This window comes from Eublepharis macularius, chromosome 11 (genome assembly GCF_028583425.1).
Source record: "Eublepharis macularius isolate TG4126 chromosome 11, MPM_Emac_v1.0, whole genome shotgun sequence".
Classification (NCBI taxonomy): domain Eukaryota; kingdom Metazoa; phylum Chordata; class Lepidosauria; order Squamata; family Eublepharidae; genus Eublepharis; species Eublepharis macularius.
In genome coordinates, this window is record NC_072800.1 from 21746499 (window position 1) to 21772055 (window position 25557).

Genomic DNA, 25557 nt, shown 5'->3' on the forward strand with positions numbered 1-25557 from the left:
ATAAGAGCTAAGAGCCTCCTGTCTATAGTAGAGGCTTCTAATTTGTTCCAAAGAATAGATCTGGAGATGGAATCAAAGGCCGCTTTAAGATCAATAAAAGCTGCATACAGGGAGGATGGTCCCTTACCAGAATATTTTTCAATGAGGTGCTGGAGTATGAGACAATGGTCCATTGTAGATCTACCCTGCCTAAACCCAGCTTGTTCCTGGACCATTATATCATCCTGCTCCAACCACGATGTAAATTTTTCCAGACTTGAGGAGAAGGAAGAATTGTGGCGTTCCTTAAGATGAGAAGAAAGGAAGGACAACCCTCCAGTAGATTACTTTTAGAAAAGTTAAGATAAAGGGATGACATCTAGTCAGAAATAGCTCTGAGGTGAATTGAAATAATGGAAAAGGAAGAGAAAAATAAGAGGAGAAAAGTAGAACTGTTTTACAGAGTGGAGAATAGGAGCAACGGGGAGGAGGCTGGGAGAAGAGGACCCAGAAGAGACCCATGAAGGACTCTGATGGGAAGAAGGGAAGAAGAGGATGACTTAACAGTAATGGAAAAGGAAGTTTCAGAAAGATGGGAGTAAAACCAGGAAACAAGACATCGCTCGAGAGCCAAAGAACAGAATGATCAATAGTATCAAAAGCAGAAGAGAAGAGCAAGTAACAGAAGACAGCCAAGTGACTGTGTGGTGTAGAAAACAGGCTTTGCATCCAGTAGCTCCTACTGGACCTGAGTCTTGCTTTTCAACTACAGACTAACACAGCTACCCACCTGAAACTATCTACCCATAGAAAACAGGGTGCTTGGAAACACAAGTAGAAAAAGAGGAACGATCAGAAGAAAAACAGGACTAAAACGGACCCAGCTTTGGGTTAGCAGCAAGAAAGGCGAGGAGCTGAGGGACAGCAGGATCTTAATGGAACTTAAAAATGGAAATGGCAAGAGCACGATAGGGGAAGAAAGAAGGGTCAATAGAAAGTTTGCTTCAGAAAGTTTGCTTCAGAGAGCCAGTTTAGTGTAGTGGTTAGGAGCGTGGGACTCTAATCTGGAGAGCGGGGTTTGATTCCCCACTCCTCCACTTGAAGCCAGCTGGGTGACCTTGGGCTAGTCACGGCTCTCTGGAGCTCTCTCAGCCCCACCCAACTCACAGGGTGTATGTTGTGGGGATAATAATGACATACTTTGTAAACCGCTCTGAGGGGGCATTAAGTTGATGATGATGATGATGGGAGAAGATAGCAGACCTCGTGAGAAAGTTGAAAACTGGGGGGCAGGGTTTACAATAGAGATCTCTTTTAGAAGGTGGATGGGAATCAAATGCTCAAGGAGTTGCTTTAGAAGAGAAACAGATCAAGTTCATTAGAAGAGAAAAAAGGAGAAGATAATGAAAACTTATCAGAGAAGTAATTAAAGTATAAATTAGAGAGGAAAGTACGAATGATAGAATGCCTTGAATCACCTAGAAATTATTTACAGATGGAAGGGATTCTTGTTAGTAGAGCAGAAATTCTTCATATCCCCATTCCTATTGCAGCTGAACATATCCCCCCTCCTCTAATACTACTTCTGGAGGACAAGGGGGACCCCCCCAACAGCATTAAGGTAGAGTTGGAGGTCTGCAGCAAAAATCACCCATCCTATCTGTTGAAGTTTTCTGCTGAATCCAGCCTGTTATCGACGAAAATTTGTTCTAACACCTTAAAAGAAAAAAGCTTTCTTTCAGTGTTGTGTGTGCGCGTGTGTAAGAGAGAATGAACAATAGCTGCTCTGATCTCCAACATTAAGAAGTGTCTGAAATAGATTTCCCATGGCTAAGGACAGGGAGTTGGTACCGTTTTTTGACCCTGAGCTCCTTCACGTAGTAGGCATAGCCAAGGTAAATTGCAGTAAAAATGCAAAATAAAAGAAATGTGCATAATTCATCCCGATTGCAGAATTTTGTTTTTTCTGAATACCTGTGTGCAGTATTCTTATTTAGCTTTTTTTTCTTCTTTTTTTTGCACAACTTTCACACCAGCCTGGGGTATGCCTTCACGGAAACCTTGTTAGTTCTGACTCTTCACTTAACACACAGTGTAGTCCGCATATGTGATGTCGTCTGCTCTTAATGTGTGAATTGCTGTTTTGGAGGGATTGGGGTTTTCTTATGACCCCTGAGTTGGCTTCCAGCTTTGTTGCTAAGAAGAATTAAAGCTGAGAGCGGCTTGGCCCTCTATTCTGAAAATGGGTGATCAGTGTTTTTCGTTTTGTTCCATGCTAAAGTCTCTTTGAAAGGCTTTGGAGCGTTCTAAGCAGATGGTGCCGTAGGTGGAGAAGTGACAAAATTCTGCCATTTGCAAAGGGTTTGCTTCTAAAGATAGAAGCAACTTAGTGGTGTCGAATTTTTTTTTTTAATAAATTGCCTTGTCTCCCTTGCTGGTCCCTTAGAAATGCAGCGGAACAGAATTCTGATGCCGTGACTGACAGAATCCACTGCTAACCCCCTCTAGTGTGATCAAGGAATCATTCTTTCACTTAGAACAAGACAGATGGATGAGAAAATGGCCCAGGGAACATGGCTTGGGCTTTGTACAGGAATGTTCAAAATAGAAAAGATGTACTTGATTTGTATGGGTGGGTTAAATATGAAAGAAAGACAAATGCAGACAAGATTATTTACTGAACATATTCGTATCCTGCCCTTCTTTTGAGGTGCTCAGGGTGGTGTACATGAGTTGATCTGTTGTATACTTACAACACTATTCTGAGGTGAGGTGGGTGGCAACCTGGAAGAGGGCCTTCTCGGTTGTGGCCCCAAAACTCTGGAACTCGTTCCCCAGAGAGACTCTCATCTCCCCTTCTTCCAGCGAGTGAAGTCGTATATATTTTGTGTGGCATTTCCTTAGTGATCCGTCCTTCCTAATCCTGTGTTTTAATTGTCATGAAAATATAATTTATTATATTGTACATGTATTTTAACTTGGTTTTAATGATGGGCTTTTGCTTGGCTTTTAAGAGGCATTTTTGATCTGTTAGCTGCCCTAGGAGACTAATGAGGTCAAAAAGATATAAATTTTGTAAGTAAAAATAAGTAACCCTCTGAGGTAAATTAGGTTTGACCGAAATCGCTCAGAGAGTTCCTTGACTGAGTTGGGATTTGAACCCCCATTTCTCTGGTCCCAGCCCGACGCTCTCTGTGTCTGCTGCTTACCTGAATGTTTCTTATCTAACCTTCTGAACTAACCAACTGTAGTAAAAAACAGCTTTGGTACGTTTCATTTTGACACTGTACAGTGAGAAAGTACATTTCATCAAATAGTGGGATTCACTGATTTTCCTATACGCATGCTCTTTTCTGTTATACCATTTAACAAAATGGAAAGCCGTTCTCCAGCTCCATGGGAAGAGAACAGGGTTTGGTATGAACATTAAAAATGCAGAATGCATATTTCTGCTATTTCTGATTCCTTGGAACTGGTATGAGTCCGGTTGCTAAGAAATACATCTGGGTAGAATGTGGTTAATATCGTACTCGATGGCCTCGTGCCTTTCCACTTCCAGAGACTCGGTTACGCACTCTACAGACAGCTTACCTGAAGGTAGCCATCCAGGAAAAAAATTCCTGGCTCTTCAAACTTCTTTTACAAGCAGCCACTTCCTCTATTTTCTTCCACACACACACACAATTTGGCAAATTATCACTTTTGAGGGTAGGAGGGCCTGGACCTTGATGGCCGAGGTGAACCTGATCTCGTCAGATCTCAGCTCGACCTTGGTTCGTATTTGGATGGGAGACCTCCAGCGAAGACCAGGGTTGCAGAGGCAGGCAATGGCAAGCCACCTCTCTTAGTCTCTTGCTGTGAAAACCCCAGCAGGGGTCGCCGTAAGTCAGCTATGACTTGAGGGCACTTTCTACCACCACCAGAGTAGGAGGAGATTTACATCAGGAAAGTGGCACAAGGGAGCGAAAAGGCCGGAGTGCTCCTTCCACAGTTAAGATCACCGACCCCTCCCATGGCCTCTTTTAAAAGAACTGGGGATCCAGTCACAGATGGTCACTCTCTCTTCTAGGGGGGCTCCAGGTGGGAATAGATTTGTGCTTATGCTGGAGTGACATAAGAAGAGCCCTTCCAGATCAGACCAGAGGTCCATCTATTCCAGCATGCTGTTTCACATTGTGGCCAACCCCTTGCCCCGTAACTCTACGTAGGTTTGCACTGTAAATTGGGAGAATAGGTATGTGGCACTGGGTCCTCATAGCATATGTGGGCAGGCACTTTCGGCAGTCTTGGGCATGACAGCGCTGAACTAAGAAGCGTGGGAATCTTCACTGATACATGCTTTCGAGCTGTTTGCATCTACATATCAGAAGGAGCTGTTTGCATCTAACCCGCCCTCCCCTCTCCTCCTCTATATCTGACCAGTTTCTTTTGGCCCTCCATGCATCTGACAAAGAGAACTGTGATTCTCGAAAGCTTATGCGATAATAAAATTGGTTAGTCTTAAAGGTGCTACTGGACAGACTAACATAGCTAACTTCTCTGGATCTATGATATATGCTTTGGAATTCATAGCCTTCCGAGTTAAAGCCAGCCCCCCTGCTCAGTGAACATCACTTTTGGGGATATATTTTCACATTTTTAAGAAGATGATTTTTTCCTGCTTGCAGCATTCGTGCACAATTCAGCCACTGGCAAGAATCTCTTGTGAACCACGCACGACGAGTAAAGGCCTAGTTGTGTTTGCATTTTAAGGGTTTCAATTTAAAAATCTCAATGGCTCTCTGTGATAAAATCCAGTAGCACCTTTAAGACTAACCAATTTTATTGTAGCATAAGCTTTCGAGAATCAAGTTCTCTTTTGCTACCACAGACTAACACGGCTAACTCCTCTGCATCTCTGTGATCAGAGAGGTATGGTGCATTTGCGTATGATCCGCGCATGCATTTATTCATTTGACTCTTTCGGCAGCTAGGTGAGATGTAAATTATTGCCACAATGTACATGAGTAATGCATTTGCATCCCCCCCCCAATTGAAGGCTGGTTCACCCGTGCATCTGGATTGCTTATTTTGCAGACAAAAGGGTGAACTGGCTGCATAAAAGAATATTGCTGGAGGTGAAAATGGATGTTTTGTGCGTGATATTTTGGTCACACACACAAGTGGCTGCTTGTTTCTCTAGTCAATGAGTGATTCCTGCTTGGGCTGGCCAAGGTAGGAGAAAAGCATACCGGGAGGGGTTGCTGGCCCACTGGATGCCTGGGCATCTGCAAACCTAACTGACTAGCCGCTGCGGCCCCCAGTCCCGTGATTTAACCTCCTCTGCTGCAGTAGGTGTGGTTGAAACAGGAGGAACGGAATAAAGAAATCTATTCTGAATCCCAGAGGAGTCCAGCAGTGTGCTGTTCTTGGGAGGGTTTTGGTGAATGTGTTTTGCAAATAGCAAAGTTTCTCCAAGCTCAGCTTCCTCCAAGTTCCAGAAGGGTTTCCCATATCTCTAGTTTGTGATTCAGTGCAGGAAGCTTAGACTGTCATGGCACGGGATGTGTCTTGGCTGTGTGCCAGTAGTCAATTCTGCCGGAATCTAATCCTCGGACCACTGCGTTGTCTCTGGTGGGATTTTGCACTTCGCACCTATACAATGAGAGTCGAAACATCAAGGATGCGTCATCCGGCATCCTGCTGTGACAGCAGTGTGCTAAAAGGTCAGTGAATCACTTTCTTGGAGGCCTTTCACGTTTTTAAATGGTGCTTCAAAGATTACTCCTCTCACGAGATATCTGAAAATAGCTTTTTGATAGCTGACGTTAAAACGCTTGGGCGCTGTTTTTCAAAACTTTCTCTGGGTAATCTAGCTTTACTTTCTGCCAATGCAGGTAATTTTATGGATGTGGAAATTGTTTGAAGTCAGTGACACAGAACACCAAAAAGACACTAATTTAAACTATGTGGGATGAAAACCATTATTCATATTAATTTATATAGATATTTATATACCGCTTTTCTCCCCAGTGGGAACCCAAAGTGGCTTACAAGATCATTACCCCCTCCTAAATTTTATTCTCACAACAGCAACCTAGGTGGTTTGCTGAGGGGAAGTCACTGGCCCAAGTTCACCCAAGCAAGCTTCCACGACAGAGGTGAGATTTGAACCTGGGTCTCCCAGGTTCTAATCTGAACTGCTAACCACTACACCACTCTGTCTCTCTTGTACTATGTGCTCCGCTGTCACTTGTCCCCCTCTTCAACATAGAGTTCCCTATGACTCTGGTCAGGCCTGATTCTGATAGCTTTAGGCACCTAGTTAGTTTTCCTACATTAGATGGATCTGCTAGCAAGAGATACTCTGCAATAACATTTTAGGTCCTCTAGAGGATATAGGCCTGGATAGCCCAGGTGAGCCTGATCTCATCAGATCTCAGAAGCTAAACAGGGTCAGCGTTGGTTAGTAATTGGATGGGAGACCTCCCGCGAAGACCAGGGTTGCAGAGGCGGGCAATGGCAAACCACCTCTGATTGTCTCTTGCCATGAAAACCCCGCCAGCCATAAATCAACTCTGACTTGAGGGCAGTCTCCACCACTCAAGGATATACCTCAGAAGTAAAATACTACTAGAGCTTCTTCCTTCCATTTTACTATTTTATTAAAATACAATTATTTATACTTTTAATAGTGACTAAAATGATAATACCATCTATTGATCTTATATAAAGGAAAGAGATGATTGGAGCCTGTTAGTTATTTTTACCAAAAGTAAGCAGGTCACAAAGCTCCGATCCATTCAGTTTTCTATATTTATAGGTTTTCAAAATCCTCTTCCAAGAAGAGATAGCTGTCCCATCTGATAGGACTCACGTACCAGGCTAATTGGTTCTGTTAGAACTTCAGACAACATACAAAGTTATCTCTACTCAGATACCTTCTTAAAATATATAAAAACTGTGTTCATTCTCATTTAGGGTTGGAGTCTGGATAACAAAAAAAAATCTCAAAGAGTGATTTAAATTGTTTTTCATACACATCATTATTTGTTGCACCTTAACCAATACACCTGATCTTTGAATTATAATCTCACTTCTGTATTTAGTTGGACATTCTTGCCGTTCTCAGATACTTCTCGCACGTGGGCCCAGACACCTAATTATATTATTTCTAATCTACTAAAGGCCTTGTTAATTTGCTACTCTCTTGTTCCTTACCCCTCTCCAAGGCTATTCTGTTCTGGATCTCTAGATTCCTCGTTCGGCATATTTAGCTGAGAGACCAGGCCAGCCCTGTTTGCTGTGGGCCTACTAATCCTCAGGGGGACTTCTGAGTAAATCAGTTTAGAATTGTGCTGTGTGTTTGTGACTGAGGCAACCCTCCTGGAGTGAGTTTATTTTTAAAAACTGCCTTTGAATTAGGGCGATCCAGCCTAAAGCTATAAGCAGATAATGCCCAAGTGGACAGCTGAAGCACTCTTTTTATGTATTCATCTGGGATTTCTTTTTAAGAGATGAAAAAGAGGAAATGTTTAGGGGCGGGGAACTGAAATCCCAACCCCAACTTTCAGCCCAAACATGGAATTTGCTCAAAGGTTGTTTAGTTTATTACTTTTATGATTTGTTGTTGTTTTCATCATGTAATATTAAGACAGAGGCGCAGAAGGTAACTAGGTGTTTAATTTATCTTTTGTGATGTATCTTTTGTGTGGTAATTTCTCTTTTGTGTGGTACAGGGATAGCTCTCCTGTACCTTCACCTGTACCGTGTGACAAACGAGAAGAACAACCTCCAACGATCCTTGGATTACGTGAAGAGAATATTACGCAACCTGAATGGAAGAAGGGTGACTTTCCTCTGTGGTGACGCTGGGCCCTTGGCAGTGGGAGCAGTGGTGTACCACAAGCTAGACAACGACATTGAATCCAAAGAGTGTGTGACAAAGTGAGTGTCTGGTCTAACAACACATTTATACGTACAGTCAAATCCTTTGGGGGCTCAGTAGTAGTGCTGCTTCCAGATGGGGACATGAAAACACGCTCCCGCTGTGGAGAAAGCTGCAAGCTGTGTGGGGACGGGTGGGAAAGGCTTTCAGGCGTACCCATCCCTGGGCCGCTTGTTGCTGCCTGTGCCCCCTCCTCATTTTTCTTCCTTCCTCTCATTGCTGATGTGTAAAGTGCAGACGCAACAGTGACTGTGCAGCTCATCGCCCACAGCCCCAGACACCACCACCACCACGTTACCAACCATGTTCCTTTTCCCTGTTGAACCCCATTGTAATGCTGTGGCGCAGCTAGACTGAGAAACAGAAAATCCTTTAAAGGAATTGGGGTGGGGAATGGCTTGCGACAGAGAGCTACCCTGTGCTACTTGGAAAGCAAGTAGCTTTCCCTCCTTCTCCTGTGGATGGAGCATCCTGATCAATGCAGTTCTACCTTAAAAAGGGAAAGTCTTGGAAACAACATGTGCCACGCTTGGAGTGAGCACATCGTGTGGATGTTCCCCTTAAATTTGGGACGTCCTGCATTCCATGTGGGGGGAAATCCCTGCGTGGAAGTGTCCTGCGCTTTCTGATTACCCACCTCGCAAGGTCCGGAGAAGGAACTGAGTTGGTCCACAAAACTTGATGACTGCAACACCGAGTAGTAGCATGCATGCTTTGAAAGAGCACAGCAGATTTAATCAGGCTGAAGACATGCATTGCCATGAGCAGTATCCTTTTCAGGGGAGGCAGCTCACCCTTTAGGCAGTGAGTTTTTGAAGGAGAGGGCATTCAAGAGTGTTAGCAAAGAAGGATGGGAATTAACCCACAGGAACATATATACAGCTTATGAAACTTATCAAGACCCAAGATGCAGAGACCTGGGCCATCAAAGATGGTGGGGACACATCATTTCATTGACCTAATACCTTCTCTTTAGGCCTTCGGTGCAGCATTTTTCTCTTCCTCCAGCAATGGCTGGAAGAAAGGGGTCATCCACTTTTCTGTTGCTGGTTAGGTTTGTTATTTTTGGAAGCTTCTAGTCCTCTTTGTCCCACAGAGAATTAATGAGTTAATTGCTGCTTTTTCAGATCACATGATATTATTTCTGGCACTTACTGGAGAAATCTGAAGAAGTCCGTCCCATCAAAGAAATGTATTTATTTATTTATCTGTTTGCGTGCTTCAACTTTTATTCCACCCTCCCCACACCAGCAGGCTCAGGGCAGATTACACTGCATGAACATTTCAATAAAACATTACATTTCAAAAAATTTAAAACCACGAATAAATACAATATAAATATTTAAAAATTATGGAATTACAAAATTTCAACAGCAACGCAGAAATCCATCTGTTTCTCACCCAACCATCACTAAACTACTTCAACAGATAAAAACAAGTAGATAAAAACACAGTCTGGTGGCGGTGGACATTTCTGATAGGGAGGGCCACGCTCTTTCCAAATCAGCCAGCGAGGCCCAGTTCAGCCCTGACCATGTACCTGGTGGAATAGCTCCATCTTACAGGCCCGGCTGAAGGATAACAAATCCTGCCCGGCCCTGGTCTCATTAGACAGAGCATTCCACCAGGTTGGAGCCAGGACCGAAAAGGCCCTGGCTCTGGTCGAGGCCGGACGGGCCTCCCCGGGGCCAGGGACTGTTAACAGATATTTATCACTAGATCAGAGCATCCTCTGGGGTACATATAGGAAGAGGTGGTCCCGCAGATACGCAGGTCCCCGTCCGCATAGGGCTTTATAGGTCATTACCAAAACCTTGAATCTGATTCGATACTCTACTAGCAGCCAATGCAAAACAAACCTATTCATGTTGAGATGGCTTCATTTGCTTCAGTGTGGCTGCACTTTGTCCGTTGCCAAAAGAGTGGTTGCCCTGTCCTTTTTATGCTTCCTCGCCGGAGGCTTTTTGTCCACAGCCCTTGGCACTGCCTTTTGAAGAGTCACAGAGGGAAGGGGGAGGTGTAGAAGATCTTCCTTGTGAGCGCAGCCATAGTCTTAGATCCTAAACATTTTTCGTGGACAAAGATTTCAGCATATGCAGGGAAACTTCCTCACCTTGGACTACCTATCACAGCCTGAAATGCTGCTTCAGGGGGACTAGGGTCCCAAAGAAATACCTGGGGAGGGAGTTGGAAGCTGCGCATCGGCAAAAATCGCACTTTTAGGCAGGACCCAAGCTGTGAGATCCAGCACACTGCATTTCAGGTGGAAAATAGTTTTGTGCTATGCATTAATAGATAACTGTTTTACTTGTTAAGCTTCATCTCTCCTTAAACACGTGGATTGAAGCACCCAAATGTAACCGGTGGGGGGGAGGGGAGACAAGTACATTGGCACTGCTTAGACTTATCCTAGGTATATCAGTGAAAGGGGGCCTTAGGTTATGAAAAACTTGAGGGGCTCAAAGGGAAACCAAAAACCTTCAAAGTGCAGTGAGTTGCTACAACATACTTGGATGCAGGCACTCACTTAGTCACCTGGGGCAAGTAGAAATCCCTTCCAGGTGATCACATGCATAGGATAACAAAAGAGGATACTAGAGATCCAGTGTATGTGTTTAGTTTCTTCTAATATTTCTCAGGAAATAGTAATATTTTGATCGAGAGGCGTTTGAGGTGTGCTTTCTGTTTGTTTGTTTTTAACCCATCCCAGTGTTCTTCAAAGAATGATGAACACTGAAGTGCTTGCAGGACACCTGCAGCTGTATCTGTTAGCATTCTGCCGGCATCCCTTGTTCTGCCTGATGTTGCAGATTAGCTCTCGAGGATTCTGTTCAGCTCCCAGCAGGGTTTATATTTAGCAGATGCAAGGGGTCGTGGATTAAGAGGAGATTGATACAAGATTAATCTCTTTCATGGCTCTTTCTCTCAGCTGGAGAACAAAATCGGAGAGATACCTTTCAAATTCCAATGCAGCCAGACTGCATCATGGAATAGGAGGGAAGAATAAAGTAAGATTAAGTTTGGGATCCTGAGCGTGCTTAATTGGAAATAAACTCTATTGAAATCAATCAGGCCGACTTCCAAAGAAAGTGGCTGCCAGCCAGAAAGCTGTTCAGGAGACAGGAGGAACTCTGAAAGTGCAGATGAATAGCTCTTTCCTTTTTCTAAACCTCTCTCCCTTCCTCCATTGGAAGTGGATTTTGAAATGGATATGATTTTGAGCTACTTAAGATATAGCGAAGAGATGCCACTAAGGTTTTTTAAAGAAATCCTCCATGGATTCACACATGCAAGTCCATTCCTTGAGTTTTCTACACTTGACTCCTGATGCTAATGGTGGACAGTTGAAGATGTGAGCTGATGCCGCAGATTTTAGGTGAGAAGAGATTTTGCTCAGAGGCCCTGCATGACTGGCTCTATGTCACAAGGGGCCAAATACACCCGAGAGCCACTTGTTAAGTGTTGGGCTGGATACTGATCAGCTGTCTCATATTTTGTAGAGATGGGTTGGATCCAGTTGGAAATTTCAGCTGATTGGGACAGGGAGTTTTGCTGATTTCTCCCCTCTTGTTGCAGTGCTCAGACTACCCCCTCATGCTTTTCCCTGTCTCCCAAGCGCAGCATGGTTGGGAGGGGGGGGGTTGGATTGCAGCAGGAGGGGGAGACTGAGAGGGCATGATGGAAGTATTTCCATCAGCAGAGATTTTCAGCAGGATCCAAGCAATTATTTCTGTTTGAGCTAGCCCCTCAGATTCTCTACTGCTTCTGTGGGGGAAAAGTGTGACTACCTCGAGGAAGCCACTCTTTTGGTGTCCTTTTCCAGTTACGGTAAAGAAAACTTTGGGGTTTTGGAGAACAGAATACAAAAACACCCCATCTAGCTTTATTTTCTCAGGTGTACCAATCAACATCAGGTAGTTTTTTCTGAAAATTCTAAATAACTTCAAATGAAATCAGTCTTGCACATGAATTCTTAAATGTTACTTAAATCCTACACAACTTTTAGTACCTCATCTGAACACTTTCTGGTTTAACAGAAGTTAGAAGTTTTCCTGCCTAGTCACCTGGAGGTGGTTTATATTCACCTGTGGCGACCAGTGTATGGCCGTTTACAAGCTGGTATTGGCTATTACCCCATACTCAAGGTTAGGAATCTGGTGTGATTTTTCCCAATTTTGTTTTTGTCTCAGGCTCTTGCAGCTCCAGAAAATAGTCCTCAGTCCAGACTCTGACCTTCCAGACGAGCTCCTTTATGGAAAAGCTGGTTACTTGTATGCCTTGCTCTATTTGAATACTGAAATTGGCCCTGACACTGTGCCTCAGTCAGTTATCAAAGAGGTAAGAAATGCGGTAATCCATAATACTTCATGCTCTCCAAGTGGTAGGACTTTCCAGGAAGTCAGTTGCCTCATAAGGAAAGAGCACTGGAAATGTGTTGTGGCTCCAACATCTTACTCTTAATGTTATATTAATGTTCCATATATTTGGAACTCTGGTGCTGCCAAACGGTTTTCGGTACTCCTATACCTTTCTTTCCTCCTCCTTTCTGGATGGGAACATTTTGTAAAGTCAGTTCTGTTCTTTCGTGCTAGCACTGCTGCAACACCAATAGCAAGAAATCCTATCTCCGCATAATAGGATATTGGTAGGGTAGCTGTACTGTTTCTGGTTGCCAAGATAAATAAGGAAGGTGGCATGCTAGAAAGGAAGAACAGCACAGCTCAATAAAACAGGAGTCCAGAATTGCTGCCTTGGCGAGTTGTGATGTGGGAGGCATAAGACTTGCTCTCAGAAGGGTCCCGCAAGTACTCTTTGCATATTTTTATCACCCCCCTTTCTCACTGAGTCTCAAGGTAGATTTCACAGGAATTTGAAAACAAGCATAAGCCCAATACAGAAATGAAACACAGCAGAAACAAAACAAGTAAATTGACTCGACGTATTGAATGACACAGAAACTCTCAGTAGGAACGTATCAAGCTGTCACAACTGTTGTATTTCAATTTTATACAGAAAAGAGTATTCAGCCTCTAAAGCAGCAGGAATAATAGTTAAAAAGGCGTAACTGTTAGTGCAGAGACAATCTCATTCAACACTCGTGATATTACAGGCACTGTCTAGTAGGTGCACAACATAGTTGTAACATCACGTCCCCTACAGCTCTTTCAAGTGAGAGAGAGGGAATCTCCTTTTCCCTTTGATGAAGTTCACAAAAGAGCAATACTTTGCTAACAAGTGCTACAAGGAGAAAGCCTTGACCTCTTGCAACAAACAAGTATAACTAGTATAAACTACATGTTGGTTTGGCTGGGAAGACTTTTGGAGCATTGCTTGAGAAGGCAGTTGCCATGGGAATATTTCTAGCTGGTCACGTAAGATTTGGTTCCTGCAGTTGAAAAATACTGCTTGTGGCTCATCTGTCTGTGTGCGTCTCTCGAGATGTTCTTTGTGAGAATTAGGTATCGTTTATTGTCCTAGATGACATGGCTGTGGAATGCACCCATCAGATATGCAATGTTCTCTGGCGGTGATTTCGGTCTTCCGTTCTCTCTGTTGCATCAGGTAATAGATTCCATCATTGAGTCGGGTAAAAAATTTTCCCTGGAGGAGCGAAAGGCTGAACGCTGCCCGTTATTATACCAGTGGCACAAGAAGCAGTACATTGGTGCAGCTCACGGTGTGGCGGGGATCTATTACATGTTAATGCAGGTAACATTCTTTGTTGTTTGTTTGTGCCTATATCTGATGTCAATCCTTCCCCCAACAGTGGCTCCTGGTTGTGATTTCTCAGCAACCAGTGAAGGGCCCTCTGCATATGCTCAGAGCTGCTCTCCTTAATAATACTTAATATCGTCAGGAACTGAGCCTCTCAAGCCATCCTGCAGGGATGCTCTAGGAAGCTCTGATTCCAACCGAGCCAATCCTACCATGGCCCTTCTGAACCGCTTATGAGACTGTCTTGGCCCGGCCGCCTAGCAAGCACTGCCAACAGGATCCAGGAAGCCCCTGCATACAAGACACTATGCATGTTACTTTCAGTGCGCCTAGAGGGGGAGTGAGCATGAGTGCTCTGGACCCCACCCTCTGTTTATGCACAATTGTTGGTGGCTTTGCGCATTGGATGTTTCATCCTTGATCAATGTTCATAGTGTTTCACGTAAAGAACTAGAGGCGAAGCGAAGACGAGGAGGAAGAGGAAGCCAGGCTTCTACTTCGATGGACTCGGTCCAAGAGACTGGAGTGGAAATGAGAGAGCACTCAAAGCTTTGTGAGGGGGCGGGGATGAGAATGGAGTACAGATGAAAGGCTGGATTGGGGCTGGATTTTCTGCTAACAGTTGCAGAGGTGTGATTTCTGCCAATTCCCCCTTCCTGCTGCTGATTTGCGCCTCTCATGCTATTCCCGAGGACCCCCCAGGAGCAGCAGTTTGGGAGATAAGCAGGAGGGGATAAGATAGGAAAGTTCTGCTCTGCTGATGGAAGTGCCTTCCATTTGTGGAAAATTTAGTCTGGGTCCAAGCCTAAGGTAGTAAGGGGAGTGGACTAGGTCTGGCGTGTTGGGGAGAGACACGTTTTGCCCTCATCCAACCCCACCTCTGAGGAATGAGAAGCCCTTGGCTTTTTTCACCCCTGTCTGTCAGCTTCTTTGCTATTCTGCATGTCTGTGGCATCCACAGTTTGCATTCCGTGGAAATTGCCCAGGTCCCAAGCAGCCCCTGAATGATTGGCAGGAAGGTATACTTCTTAAATGATGATCAGGGTTTGTGTGCATTTCCTGAGAGCTAAGCTGCAAGAGACGAATTACACAAGGAGGAGCACGTGAAGAGAGTTGCAACGTTAGCCGGGAAGCTGAGTTTTAAAAGACATTGGAAAGCTTTGTCAATTTCCCGTCTCTAAAGAGCCAGGGAGATCTCTTCAGCTCTTAAAAGGGGAGGTGAAACTGACAGAGCCTTGGGGAGGCAAAGAGGAAATTAGCAAACCCTTTGAGGAGCCGTCTTTGCTGGCTCTGTAGAGAGGGGAAATTGACAAAGCCTTCGGATCCAAAGCTTAGCTTTCCGGCTAACATGACTCCCTTCACGTGCTCCTCTTCATGTAATTCGTCTCTTGTACCTTGGCTGAGTCCAAGAAAATGCAGAATTTGAGTGCCGGGTGGAGCATTCTGTTCTTTGAAAATATTTCTGTTCTGTTTTTATTTTGAAAGCAAGAAGCTGGTCCTCGTGGCTGTGAAGAGACTCTGGTTTCTGAGTTCTGACCTGGCGTTGACCACACGCTTTCCAGAGTACTTCCAGTAGACGTGCAGTTGGGCTCGATGCTAGGCATAGATACCTGTCCCTATAGTTTGCAAATGTAAACTGAATTTTACGAGATGTGCGTAATCTGACTCTTCTTGGTGCACTTGACCTTGGTGCAGATTTTTTTTAAAAAAGTGTTTCGCCTTGATGCTAACCCCTGGTTTCACCCAGAATCCAGCCCAGCTGCACCCATAGGTGGCACAGGCCTCTTTGGCTTGGGTTGACTGTGGACTTCAGCTAGTTCCCTGTTGAAGAAGCTGTAGGGCTGCCAGACTGGTGGTTGAAATACTGTGTTTTGGCGCTTACTTCTGGTGTGAACTAAGGAACATGATTCTTCTGGTGCTTGGGACATGTGCAGAGCAATGGCCCTGCAGCTTCCTGTTTGTGAGCTTCTGCTCATGCTGTGATTTTTGTCCCAGACTGATCTCCTGCTCTACATCAAAGGCTACCCTCAGGTACCTCCCACCTCTTTCAGCCCAGACCCGGAAAATCTTTTGGGTTGCACTGTGTGTCTGCTTTATGGCTGTTCTGGAGGAAGCTTTCCCTGCAGCGCTGGCCAGATGGTACCATCAGCTTGCCTGTTGAAAGCACGGGCGATTTCAGAGCACGGCCATTCAGATGGGAGTAAAGCCTCCTCCTTTGGGGTCACCTTTCCGTTGACGTCCTTTTTGATTGACTGTGTTAGCGGTCTGTGGCATAACATAAAAACAATAACATTCGATTTATGTACTGCTCTTCAGGACAACTTAATGCCCACTCAGAGCGGTTTACAAAATGTGTTATAACATTTTCCTTTTTAAATTTGATTGATTTAGAACCCTTCAATGCTGCCTCTTCTGAGGCCTGTTCAACATGGCTTACAATTAAAATAAAACAGTAGAAAACAAGGAACTGTTAAAAACAATTTCTCTTAGTTTGGTCGATGTTTTGGATCATATAGACTCATAGGGCGCCGTTTTAACTGTTGTACCCCACCTTGAGATTCATCCAATTGAGAAAGTAGGTTATAATTTTTTTAAAAGAGAGAGGGGGGGCTTGTTTTGCTTTGTTTGTTTCACTGGTTATAGCAGATGTTGTTTGCTCCCCTCCGCGCCAGATTTCAGCCCCGGGGGCACTTTGTAATTAGGAGATGTGCCAATTCTAGGTGAGCGGGGACATCTCTTTGCACAGGGAAATGCACCAATCACCACCTTAGGTGTTGCACAAGAAATACAAAAACAGAACAAAGGCATCCCTCCTCCTCAGATTTACACTTCCTTGCAATACGCAAAGGCCTTTCAAGAGAGCAGAGCGAGGGGCCCGGTGTGATACCGGCTTCCGCTTTGGCCGTGCGCCTGTTCTCATTGTAACATGCAGACCTCGCCGTTCCGTCTTCTGAACGTGTTTGATGAAGGGGCTGTTTGTGTTTCCAGCCAGCTTCCCATGTGGATCAGGAGACTCTGACGGAGCTGGTGAAGCCAAGCATTGACTACGTGCGTCATAAAAAATTCCGGTCTGGGAATTACCCGTCGTCTTTAAGCAACGAGACGGACCGGCTGGTGCACTGGTGTCATGGCGCCCCAGGAGTCATCCACATGCTCATGCAAGCCTATCAGGTACCTTCCCATTGTTGCATAAAAACTACTTGGCAGCAGGATCCGAGCCCAGAGCAAACGGCAGGATCCGGGCAGCGTTTCTGCTGGTGCCTTTTTGGACATGGAATCCTCCATTCATTTCCTCCCTTCCCTCATTTATACTCTGCCTTTCTCCCCAATGGGGACGCCAAGTGTCTTGCATCATTCTCTTCTCCTCTGTTTTCTCTTCACAACAACCCTCTGAGGTAGGTTGGGCTGAGAATATGTGACTGCCTTAAGGTCACCCAGCAAGCTTCCATTTCAGAGTGGGGATTCAAACTCGCGTCTCTTGGAGCTTACAACATTCATTACGCCACCCTGAATATATGGTACCTGTATCTGCAAAAACCATTTGGGATGGGGTTGTCATACGGAGGGGAACTGGATGAGTGAGTGGAAAACTCGGTCCCGCCCAAAGGATGAAAGCCTGCTTCCTTGAGCATGAAAGTTGTTTTCTTTCAGACTTCTAACAACAGCTGTCCCAAACTGTTGTAAAAACCATACAGATTAGTAACGTGATTCTGGTGGTGAGCTTTGAGGCAAGTGCTGAAGGCACTTGAGGGTTGGCACTTGGATTATCAACCCTGGTGGGTTCCAACAACTGTAGTGACATGTAGTTATTAGCAATAAGTACTTTAATGAGGTGAGTAGACAGGGAAGCTTCAACTGAGTGGGTGTGGGAAGTGATGGCGCGGTTCCGAAGAGTGAGGCTTTAGGCCTTTTGTGCTTGCTAGTAAGAAGCAGGGAGCCAGTTTGGTGTAGTGGTTAAAAGCACGGGACTCTAATCTGGAGAGCTGGGTTTGATTCCCCACTCCTCCACTTGAAGCCAGCTGGACGACCTTGGGTCAGTCACAGCTTCTAGGAGCTCTCTCAGCCCCACCCACCTCACAGGGTGATTATTGTTGTGAGGATAATAAAAATGTACTTTGTAAACCGCTCTGAGTGGGTGTTAAGTTGTCCTGAAGGGCGGTATATAAATCAAATGTTGTTGTTGTGATGATGGTGATGATGATGAAGAAGAATGCACTAGCTGCAGGCCTTTCTTCCGTGGGCTCTTCTAACAGTAAGCAAAGACCCACATTTGATTTCCCACTGTGCCATCGCAGCTTGCTGGGTGACCCTGGGCCAGTCACAACCTCTCAGCCTAACCTACCTCTCAGAATTTGTCATGAGGAGAAAATAGAGAAAAGGAAAATGATATGAGCCTCTTTGAGTTCTCATTGGGCAGAAATGCGGGGTATAAATGAAGTATAATAAATAAAATGTCCCAGGCCGTAGTTCTCCATCAGACCTCTAGTTTCACCTTTCCCTTCCTTTCTCTCCCCTCAGGAAAAGTCAGCTGTTGCTATATCAGCATCAAGCTAATGGGAGATGTAGTCCCTCAGAAATCCCATTACAGTGCGGACACATGTTGTCGGTTCCTTAGTCTACACAGCATAGAGAGATATCTGTTTTGTCTTACTAGTTCCTGAGAGAGTGTAGTAGTTTAGAGAATTCTTATGGGCCAAGATTCTCTAAAACAAATTTTGTGAGCTCAAGGTATTTTTGCAGGGGGGGGGGGGAGCTTCCTTCTTTTGAACTGCCACACCCACTTCCCATGATGCTTTAGAAAGCCACCGGAGCTTTAGAAGCAGTTTGTGATACGCAAGTGGAGGGTACCAGTTAGAATGTCAGACAGGGTTTGAACCATCACTTTCATCGTGAGACTTGCTAAGTGACCCGGGGCCGATTATTGGGTCTTGGCCTGATCTACCTCACAGGGTCGTTGTAAGGATAAAATTGAGGGTGGGGGAGGGGTGAGTGCAGGATGAAAACCAAATCAAATCCCATGGATCCATTCCACTAGCGCGGGTGCCTTTTTCTGATAGAAGAGTTTTCCCAGAGTTTTCCTGGGTAATGAGTCCATTTTCCACGCCTCTTGGAGGGGGCGAGCATCTGGCGTGTGCATCTGAAAATGCATCTGGACACTTCAGAGGGCCTCGGATGAGTGTTGCGGTGCAGAAATGATGTGTGTCTGCATGCACATGGGTGATGCGTGCAGACGGCTGCTCCTTTAGCACAAATCTTCTGCATTAGAGCAAAAGACAAGCGTGGGAATTATTCTTGTTAGGAAACTGCGCTGGCTAAATGGGCCTGTCTGGTTCTTAATGCTTCAGGTTTTCAAAGAGGACAAGTATTTGAAAGATGCCATGGAATGTAGTGATGTAATTTGGCAACGAGGGCTGCTGAGGAAAGGATACGGACTCTGCCACGGGACTGCAGGAAACGGATATGCCTTCTTATCCCTCTATCGCCTCACCCAGGATAAAAAGTACCTCTATCGAGCTTGCAAGGTATTTCTTTTTAAAAAATGCATGCTGTGTCCCTGTTCCCCCTTCCTTCCTTCTTTCCTTCCTTCCAAAAAAAATTACTAGCTTTTCTCTGTTCCAAAAATATAATCTGTCAACCATATAGTTCTTCATAGGAGAATGCCAATTCTCTATAAGGAGGCTTTTCAGTATTTTTTTAAAAAAATTATTTTGGCCAATACAACTCTTTCCCCAGAGTATTAGCTTGAGAGTAGGACAATGAAATATTTGGGTTTGGAATAGGCCCTCAAGTTTTAAATACGGAGGAAGCAAAGTTACTATCTTGACTCATAGCTTTCAACCAGGAGAGCTAGCACAGAATTCCCCTTCACTACATGTCCTTTTCAATTTATAACTGAATGCAGATTTATTCCACCCTGATAAATGCTGAAAAGGAAGAAGAGGAATCTTCCATCTTCTTGGATGGTGTAAACCTAAAGTGAATTAATTAGCAAACACAGCGATTATTATCTAATTATTGCTTTTTTTGTTAAGTTCTTGATAGCTTTTAAGTTATTACACAAAGAATAAAACAGATGGCTTTATGCCAAAATGGTGTACGTTCTAAAAGATATAAAAGAAAAAATGAAAGGGGTAAGAGGGGGGGAAATAAGAAAATGCAAAATGTTCAGGCAGACTTTTACAACAGTCTGGTTTGTATGCCTCCCAAGATATAAAACCCTCTTGTTATTGATCAAGATGGAAAGACAGATAGCCGTGTCAGTCTGTCTCTAGCAGTAGAAAGGAGCAAGAGGCCAGTGGCACCTATAAAACTAACAAAATTTGTGGTAGGGTATGAACTTTCATGAGCCACATCTGAAGAAGTGAGCTGTGGCTCACAAAAGCTCATTCTCTACCACAAATTGTGTTAGTCTTATAGGTACTACTGGACTCTTGCTCTTTTCCTCTTGTTATTAGCTGCTTTAAACAGCAAGATACCACCATGGATTCAACTCTGTTGATCTGGGAGAGATTTGGAGCAGTAACAATTCTGTGGTGTACTTTGTAAATTATATCTCTAATAACCAGAGAGGGTCTGCTGTGCTAATCAAAAAATCAGCAAAGGAGGCCAGTCAGGGCTAAAATAAACATTTCTGCAAACCTGGAGCATACCTTCACTTTGCAGAAAAATATGGAGTGGGGGGAGTGGAATTCAGTAAAATTTTGTAAAAATTAAAACCTTTGAGATTTTGCAACACTAACCGAAGAGGGGCCGGGGCTCAGCGAAAGAGCATCTGCTTGGCAGCAGAAGGGCCCAGATTCAATCCCCAGTGTCTCCGGGGGAAAGTATCAGGTGATTGGGGAGACTTGAACCTGTGACTCTGGAGAGCCACCACCAATCAAAGGAACAAGACAGACCTTGATGGACCAGTCGTGCAATTCTGTATAAGGCCGCTTCATACTCGCTTTGCGAGCAGCCTTCGTGTGTATCTTGTGAGCTGCCATTTTATGAGTTTTGTGCTAATGAAAAAGTCAACTGAAACCTCATAAAACTACATCACAAGATCTCTCACCATTTTGAGTTGCCGAGGCAATTTAAAACAACATTGATCCAGAGGAGTAGCTGTGTTAGTCTGTAGTTGCAAAATAGTAAAGAGTCCAGTAGCACCTTCAAGACTAGCCAACTTTATTGTAGCATAAGCTTTCGAGAACCACAGCTCTCTTCGTCAGATGCATCGTCAGATGCATCTGACGAGAGCTGTGGTTCTCGAAAGCTTATGCCACAATAAAGTTGCTTCTGACGAAGAGAGCTGTGGTTCTCGAAAGCTTATGCCACAATAAAGTTGCTTCTGACGAAGAGAGCTGTGGTTCTCGAAAGCTTATGCCACAATAAAGTTGCTTCTGACGAAGAGAGCTGTGGCTCTCGAAAGCTTATGCTACAATAAAGTTGCATCTGATGAAGAGAGCTGTGGCTCTCGAAAGCTTATGCTACAATAAAGTTGCATCTGACGAAGAGAGCTGTGGCTCTCGAAAGCTTATGCTACAATAAAGCTAGTTAGTCTTGAAGGTGCTACCGGACTCTACTATTTTAAATCAACATTGAGGCTTAGCAAGAGGGAAAAGGATATCTCTCCCCCACAAGGTCCTCGCACATCCCTCTCTTGTACATATCATGAGTTCTTGAACCCTTCCTACCGACCTACATAAAATCAAATCGTTTTATCACATCAGCCGTGCAATCCTATGCAGAGTTACTCCAGTCTAAGTCCATTGAAGTCAGTGGGCTTAGACTGGTGTAATTCTGCATAGGCTTGCACTGTAGGTGTCCCTCAGCGGATACCAGCAGTTGTTCACCTGGAAGACGGTCCAGGCAGCCTGTTGGAGAGGGCCTCTGTATCTTCTGCCTATTGGGAAAGTCATTGATTGTAACGTGCCCCAGATTGCGGTCTGCTGACTGCTCACCACCTCCGCTGTGAACAGTTGCCATTCCTCCTCTGGGAAACGGGCTTGGATTCTGCTCCTGCTGAGAATCCCTTTCTTACCTCCTTCTAACGGTAATTGAGGCCGTCAGAAGGAAAGCCAAGAAGTCCAAAAAGCTCCTCTCCGTCCTCCTGGATCCAGATTAGTGGAGATTCTCTCCCCACCCGGGAGCTGATATGGAGTGAAAAACAGGTTGCTGATATAAAAAGAAGTAACACCTCTGTCAAAAGAGAGGCACATTAGTAGAGAGTTGGCATGCGGGCTTTAATCAGTGTAGAAAGGTTTTTTTGGTTAATCCGCCCTTCCCACTTCTTGATACCCAATCACAGTCTTTATTGGGGCTGACACACTCTCCCATAATCCAGACAAATGACTGCATTTTGTTTTTCTGATTTGTTTTGCACAGTATTGCATATCCGAAAGCTGGACATGCTGATTTATTCTGGATGTCAGGATATTCATTAACTTTGCCTGCTTGCGGCTTTTCTCTCAGTTTGCAGAGTGGTGTATGGAGTACGGGGCACACGGATGTCGGATTCCGGACCGACCCTACTCGCTGTTTGAAGGCAAGAGAGGTTTTATTGTGGGCCTCTATGTTGCAGAGCTGTAGTGCTTCGATGGGCTGTGGGGGATTTCAGTCTGAAGCGGGCTTCTGTTATCTTAACAGGACTGTCTTGGGCCTGTCTAGGAGTCCTGACTCAACCAGGAGTTGAAATGCTCCCCCCCGTCCCCCACACACACACCGAGATCATCTCTCTTCTAGCTTTTGGCTCCTTCTCAAGCTCCTAATCTTCATTGGTTGGTTGAGTTGTATCTTTACCCCACTCTGTGATGCTTGAGGTGGCATTCATACTGTCCCCCTCCTCCGTTGTATTCTTCCAACAATCCTGAAAGATTGACGAGGCTGGAATCCTATTAAGAGTTTTTGCTTTCTTGTCCCGTCCAGAAACTATTTGATACCATATGGCGATATTTGAGAATCAGAAGAGCCCTGCTTGATCAGACCAGACCAACCAATTGCCCCAGAGGGCCCACAACAGGGCATAGAAGCCGAGGCTTTCCTGTGAGGCTGCCTCCTGGCACTGGTATTCAGAGATGCCCTTTAGTCACCATGGCGAGTGGCCACTGAGCAGTTATTTGCTAGCAGATGCCCACGTTCAACTGAAAATGTCTTGTGTTTTCTCCCATTACCCACCACCTACTCAGAAGGCCACTTTCTGGAACTTAATTTAAGGCACTGGGCTGCTTTCACAAACGGTTTGCACCTGCTTGCCCGTAGCAACCTGCCCAGATGCTGGGATCCGTGCCCGGTTGCCCTCCTAGGGGAGCCAGCCTTCGCTGAAGCTTTTTCATCTGCCAGCCCCTGATTGTGAATTGCTCCTTTCCCTTAGAGCTGAAAGTGGCTCTCTCCGGCCAGGCCTTCAGAACCTAGCTAAAAAGGTTCTCGTTCTGGAAGGTGAATTAATTTGGATTAATGGTATGCTTGTCTGTGTCAATTACTTTTATGAGCTATTATCAGCTTGCTTTCGCCAAGTTGTGGTTTCATAAATACTATGCTTAATTACGATGGGGGGGAGTAAATGTGTACACTGGAAAGATAGTGTACACTGGAAAGATGGTACAGCAGAAGGTGCGACCCAACCATAGGGTTTAACTGATAGGATTCAGAAACCAAATCTTAATGAGAGAGGTCAGATTTCCCCAGTGTATTGCTATTGAGAAGTTAGAGGCAGCTTAAATGTTCCGTTTTCTGTGGCCGCAGTCAAGCCAACGTGAGTCACAGCTGCCTCTGGCTGACGTTGATGGCAGCTCAGCAAGTCACGGCCAGGTCCCGTTCTGATGCTGTCACTGAGGGCCAAGCTACAAGTGATGAATGACACTTGAACGGCAAGTGAGCAGACGTACATTTATTCCTCCCTGTTCACTTGCGCTCCACTTGCGCTCCACTCGAGCGCAAGTGAACAGGGAGGAATACATGTGAGTCTGTTCACTTGCCGTTCAAGTGTCATTCATCACTTATAGCTTGGCGCTACGACTGGCAGCCCAATCTTATGCCTGTTTTCTTGAGAGAAAGCCCAGTAGGCTTCAAAGGGGCTGTATCCAAGATAACTTACTACAAGCTTCCCGCAACAGTTGTGAGTAAATTTTGCCTGCTTGAGCTCTTTGAGGTGAACAGGTTGTTTTACTTTCCACAGAAAGATGTCCCTGTGTGTGTGTTTGGGAAATCTGATTATACAAGTCAGTTTTGGGAGGGGAGGTGGGGTGTTCTTGTCCAATTGAAACCCCATCACATAACCTAAAGCTAAGCCACTGAAACTCACTCAATGAATCATGGTTGCCCTCTGTTGTTGACATCTGGAAATGCAGAATTATTTCGGAACATTCACAGCGATAGTAATACTTGCGCTGCACTTCACCCGTTGCAGTAAGTTCATGTTTTCCTTCAGAGAGATGTTCTTCATGTAGCAGAATGGTCGGGCGGGAAAGCTGATCTGCTATTCTTCTCTGCGCTGAGGCATGCTCACATGTTGGTAAACAAGAAAAAAAAATTCAACGAACCATTTCCATACTTGGCTTACAATGACTTGCTTTTTGAGTTATTGTACTGCATCAGCGCACAAAAGCTGAAAGTGTTTTAAACAAAAGAGCATTCAGTTGTCTTCTTGAGCAGTTGAAGTCTGTTCTCTTGCTTGAAGCTGGTATTATGTCTACAGGGGAGTGTTTTTAGATTTGATGGGGAGAAGTCAGTTTTCCATTCCTTTTATCCTGAAATATTTATATCTTCTCCAAAGCTCAGAGCATAAAATAACAGCAATATTTTAATGTTAAAGTGGCTAATTTTTTTTAGAAAATTAATCATCAGAACATAAATTTCACTCTGCTTAACACCATAAGCATTCCCATCTCCTTGAAGGCCGGTGCCAACAGTGAGGTTTTACAAGCTTTTCTAAATGCTGGGAAATAGCCAGATTTGTTTTGGTAATCCATTCCACCATTATGGAACTTTTACCAAAAATGTCTTTCGCCTTCACTGACTGTAATCCAGCTTCTCAAAAAGAGAGAACCATCAACGAAGGTCTTAATGTGTGCATGGCTGAGTATTGGATAACGTGGTTCTTTTGAGCTATGAAGATTGTAAAGCAGCAGATGTTTAGATCTTGCCCTTAACTGTCAGGGCTTAAATCAAAACCTTGGGCTCTTGGTTCCACCCAACCTGTGGCCCGTAAGATTTTATTCAGAAGGACTTACTCAGGAGTTATCCCCAACTAATATGAGAATTTCAGTATTCTGATGCAGATGAGAAGGTGGGGGTGGATTGGCAGGCAATATGAAACCTCTAAATTGACCAAGCAGTATTTTCTGCTTGCTGCTGTACAATCTCCGGTTTCCAGCTTGAGCCAGCTACTGACCCTTAGGGACCCTGTGCTAGAGCATGCATGCATAAGATGTGGCTACCCTTTGCCTGTCATGCAGAGTTATTAAGAGGAAAGGCAAGAGTCAAATGTGATTAAATAAATGTCAGTTCTACAGTCTCTCCTTGGTGGTACTGTGATTCACAGAATCACAGAGTCGGAAGGGGCCATACAGACCTTCTAGTCCAACCCCTTGCCCAAGGCAGGATGAGCCTAAAGCATCCCTGACAAATATTCATGCAGCCTTTTCTTTAAAACTGCCAGTGAAGGGGAGCTCACCACCTCTCTAGGCAGCTGATTCCACCTTTGAACTACTCTGAGCATGAAAAAGTTTTTCCTAATATCCAGCCGGTACCTTTCTGCATGTAATTTAAGCCTGTTGCTTTGAGTCCTATCCTCTGCTGCCCACTGGAACAGCTCCTTGCCCTCCTCCACATGATGCTTACAGATCGATCCCTTTAAAATCTGCTCTAATATCTTCCCAGCAACAGAAGTCAGACTGACCGGCCTGTAGTCTCCCGGGTCATCCTTCTTCCCTTTCTTGAAGAATGGGATAACATCGGTT

The 25557-nt window shown here is 44.7% G+C and overlaps 1 protein-coding gene across 1 annotated transcript in view; it reads left to right on the top strand.

Moving 5' to 3' along the window:
- Nucleotides 1–25557, top strand: part of LANCL2 (LanC like glutathione S-transferase 2) — a 39532-nt gene that overhangs the window by 11829 nt on the left and 2146 nt on the right. Inside the window, exons 3-8 of the mRNA XM_054991985.1 lie at nucleotides 7698–7905; nucleotides 12097–12244; nucleotides 13469–13615; nucleotides 16610–16792; nucleotides 18967–19143; nucleotides 22073–22145. Of these exons, the coding sequence (XP_054847960.1) occupies nucleotides 7698–7905; nucleotides 12097–12244; nucleotides 13469–13615; nucleotides 16610–16792; nucleotides 18967–19143; nucleotides 22073–22145 (936 nt within the window). The remainder of the gene's footprint in view (nucleotides 1–7697; nucleotides 7906–12096; nucleotides 12245–13468; nucleotides 13616–16609; nucleotides 16793–18966; nucleotides 19144–22072; nucleotides 22146–25557) is intronic.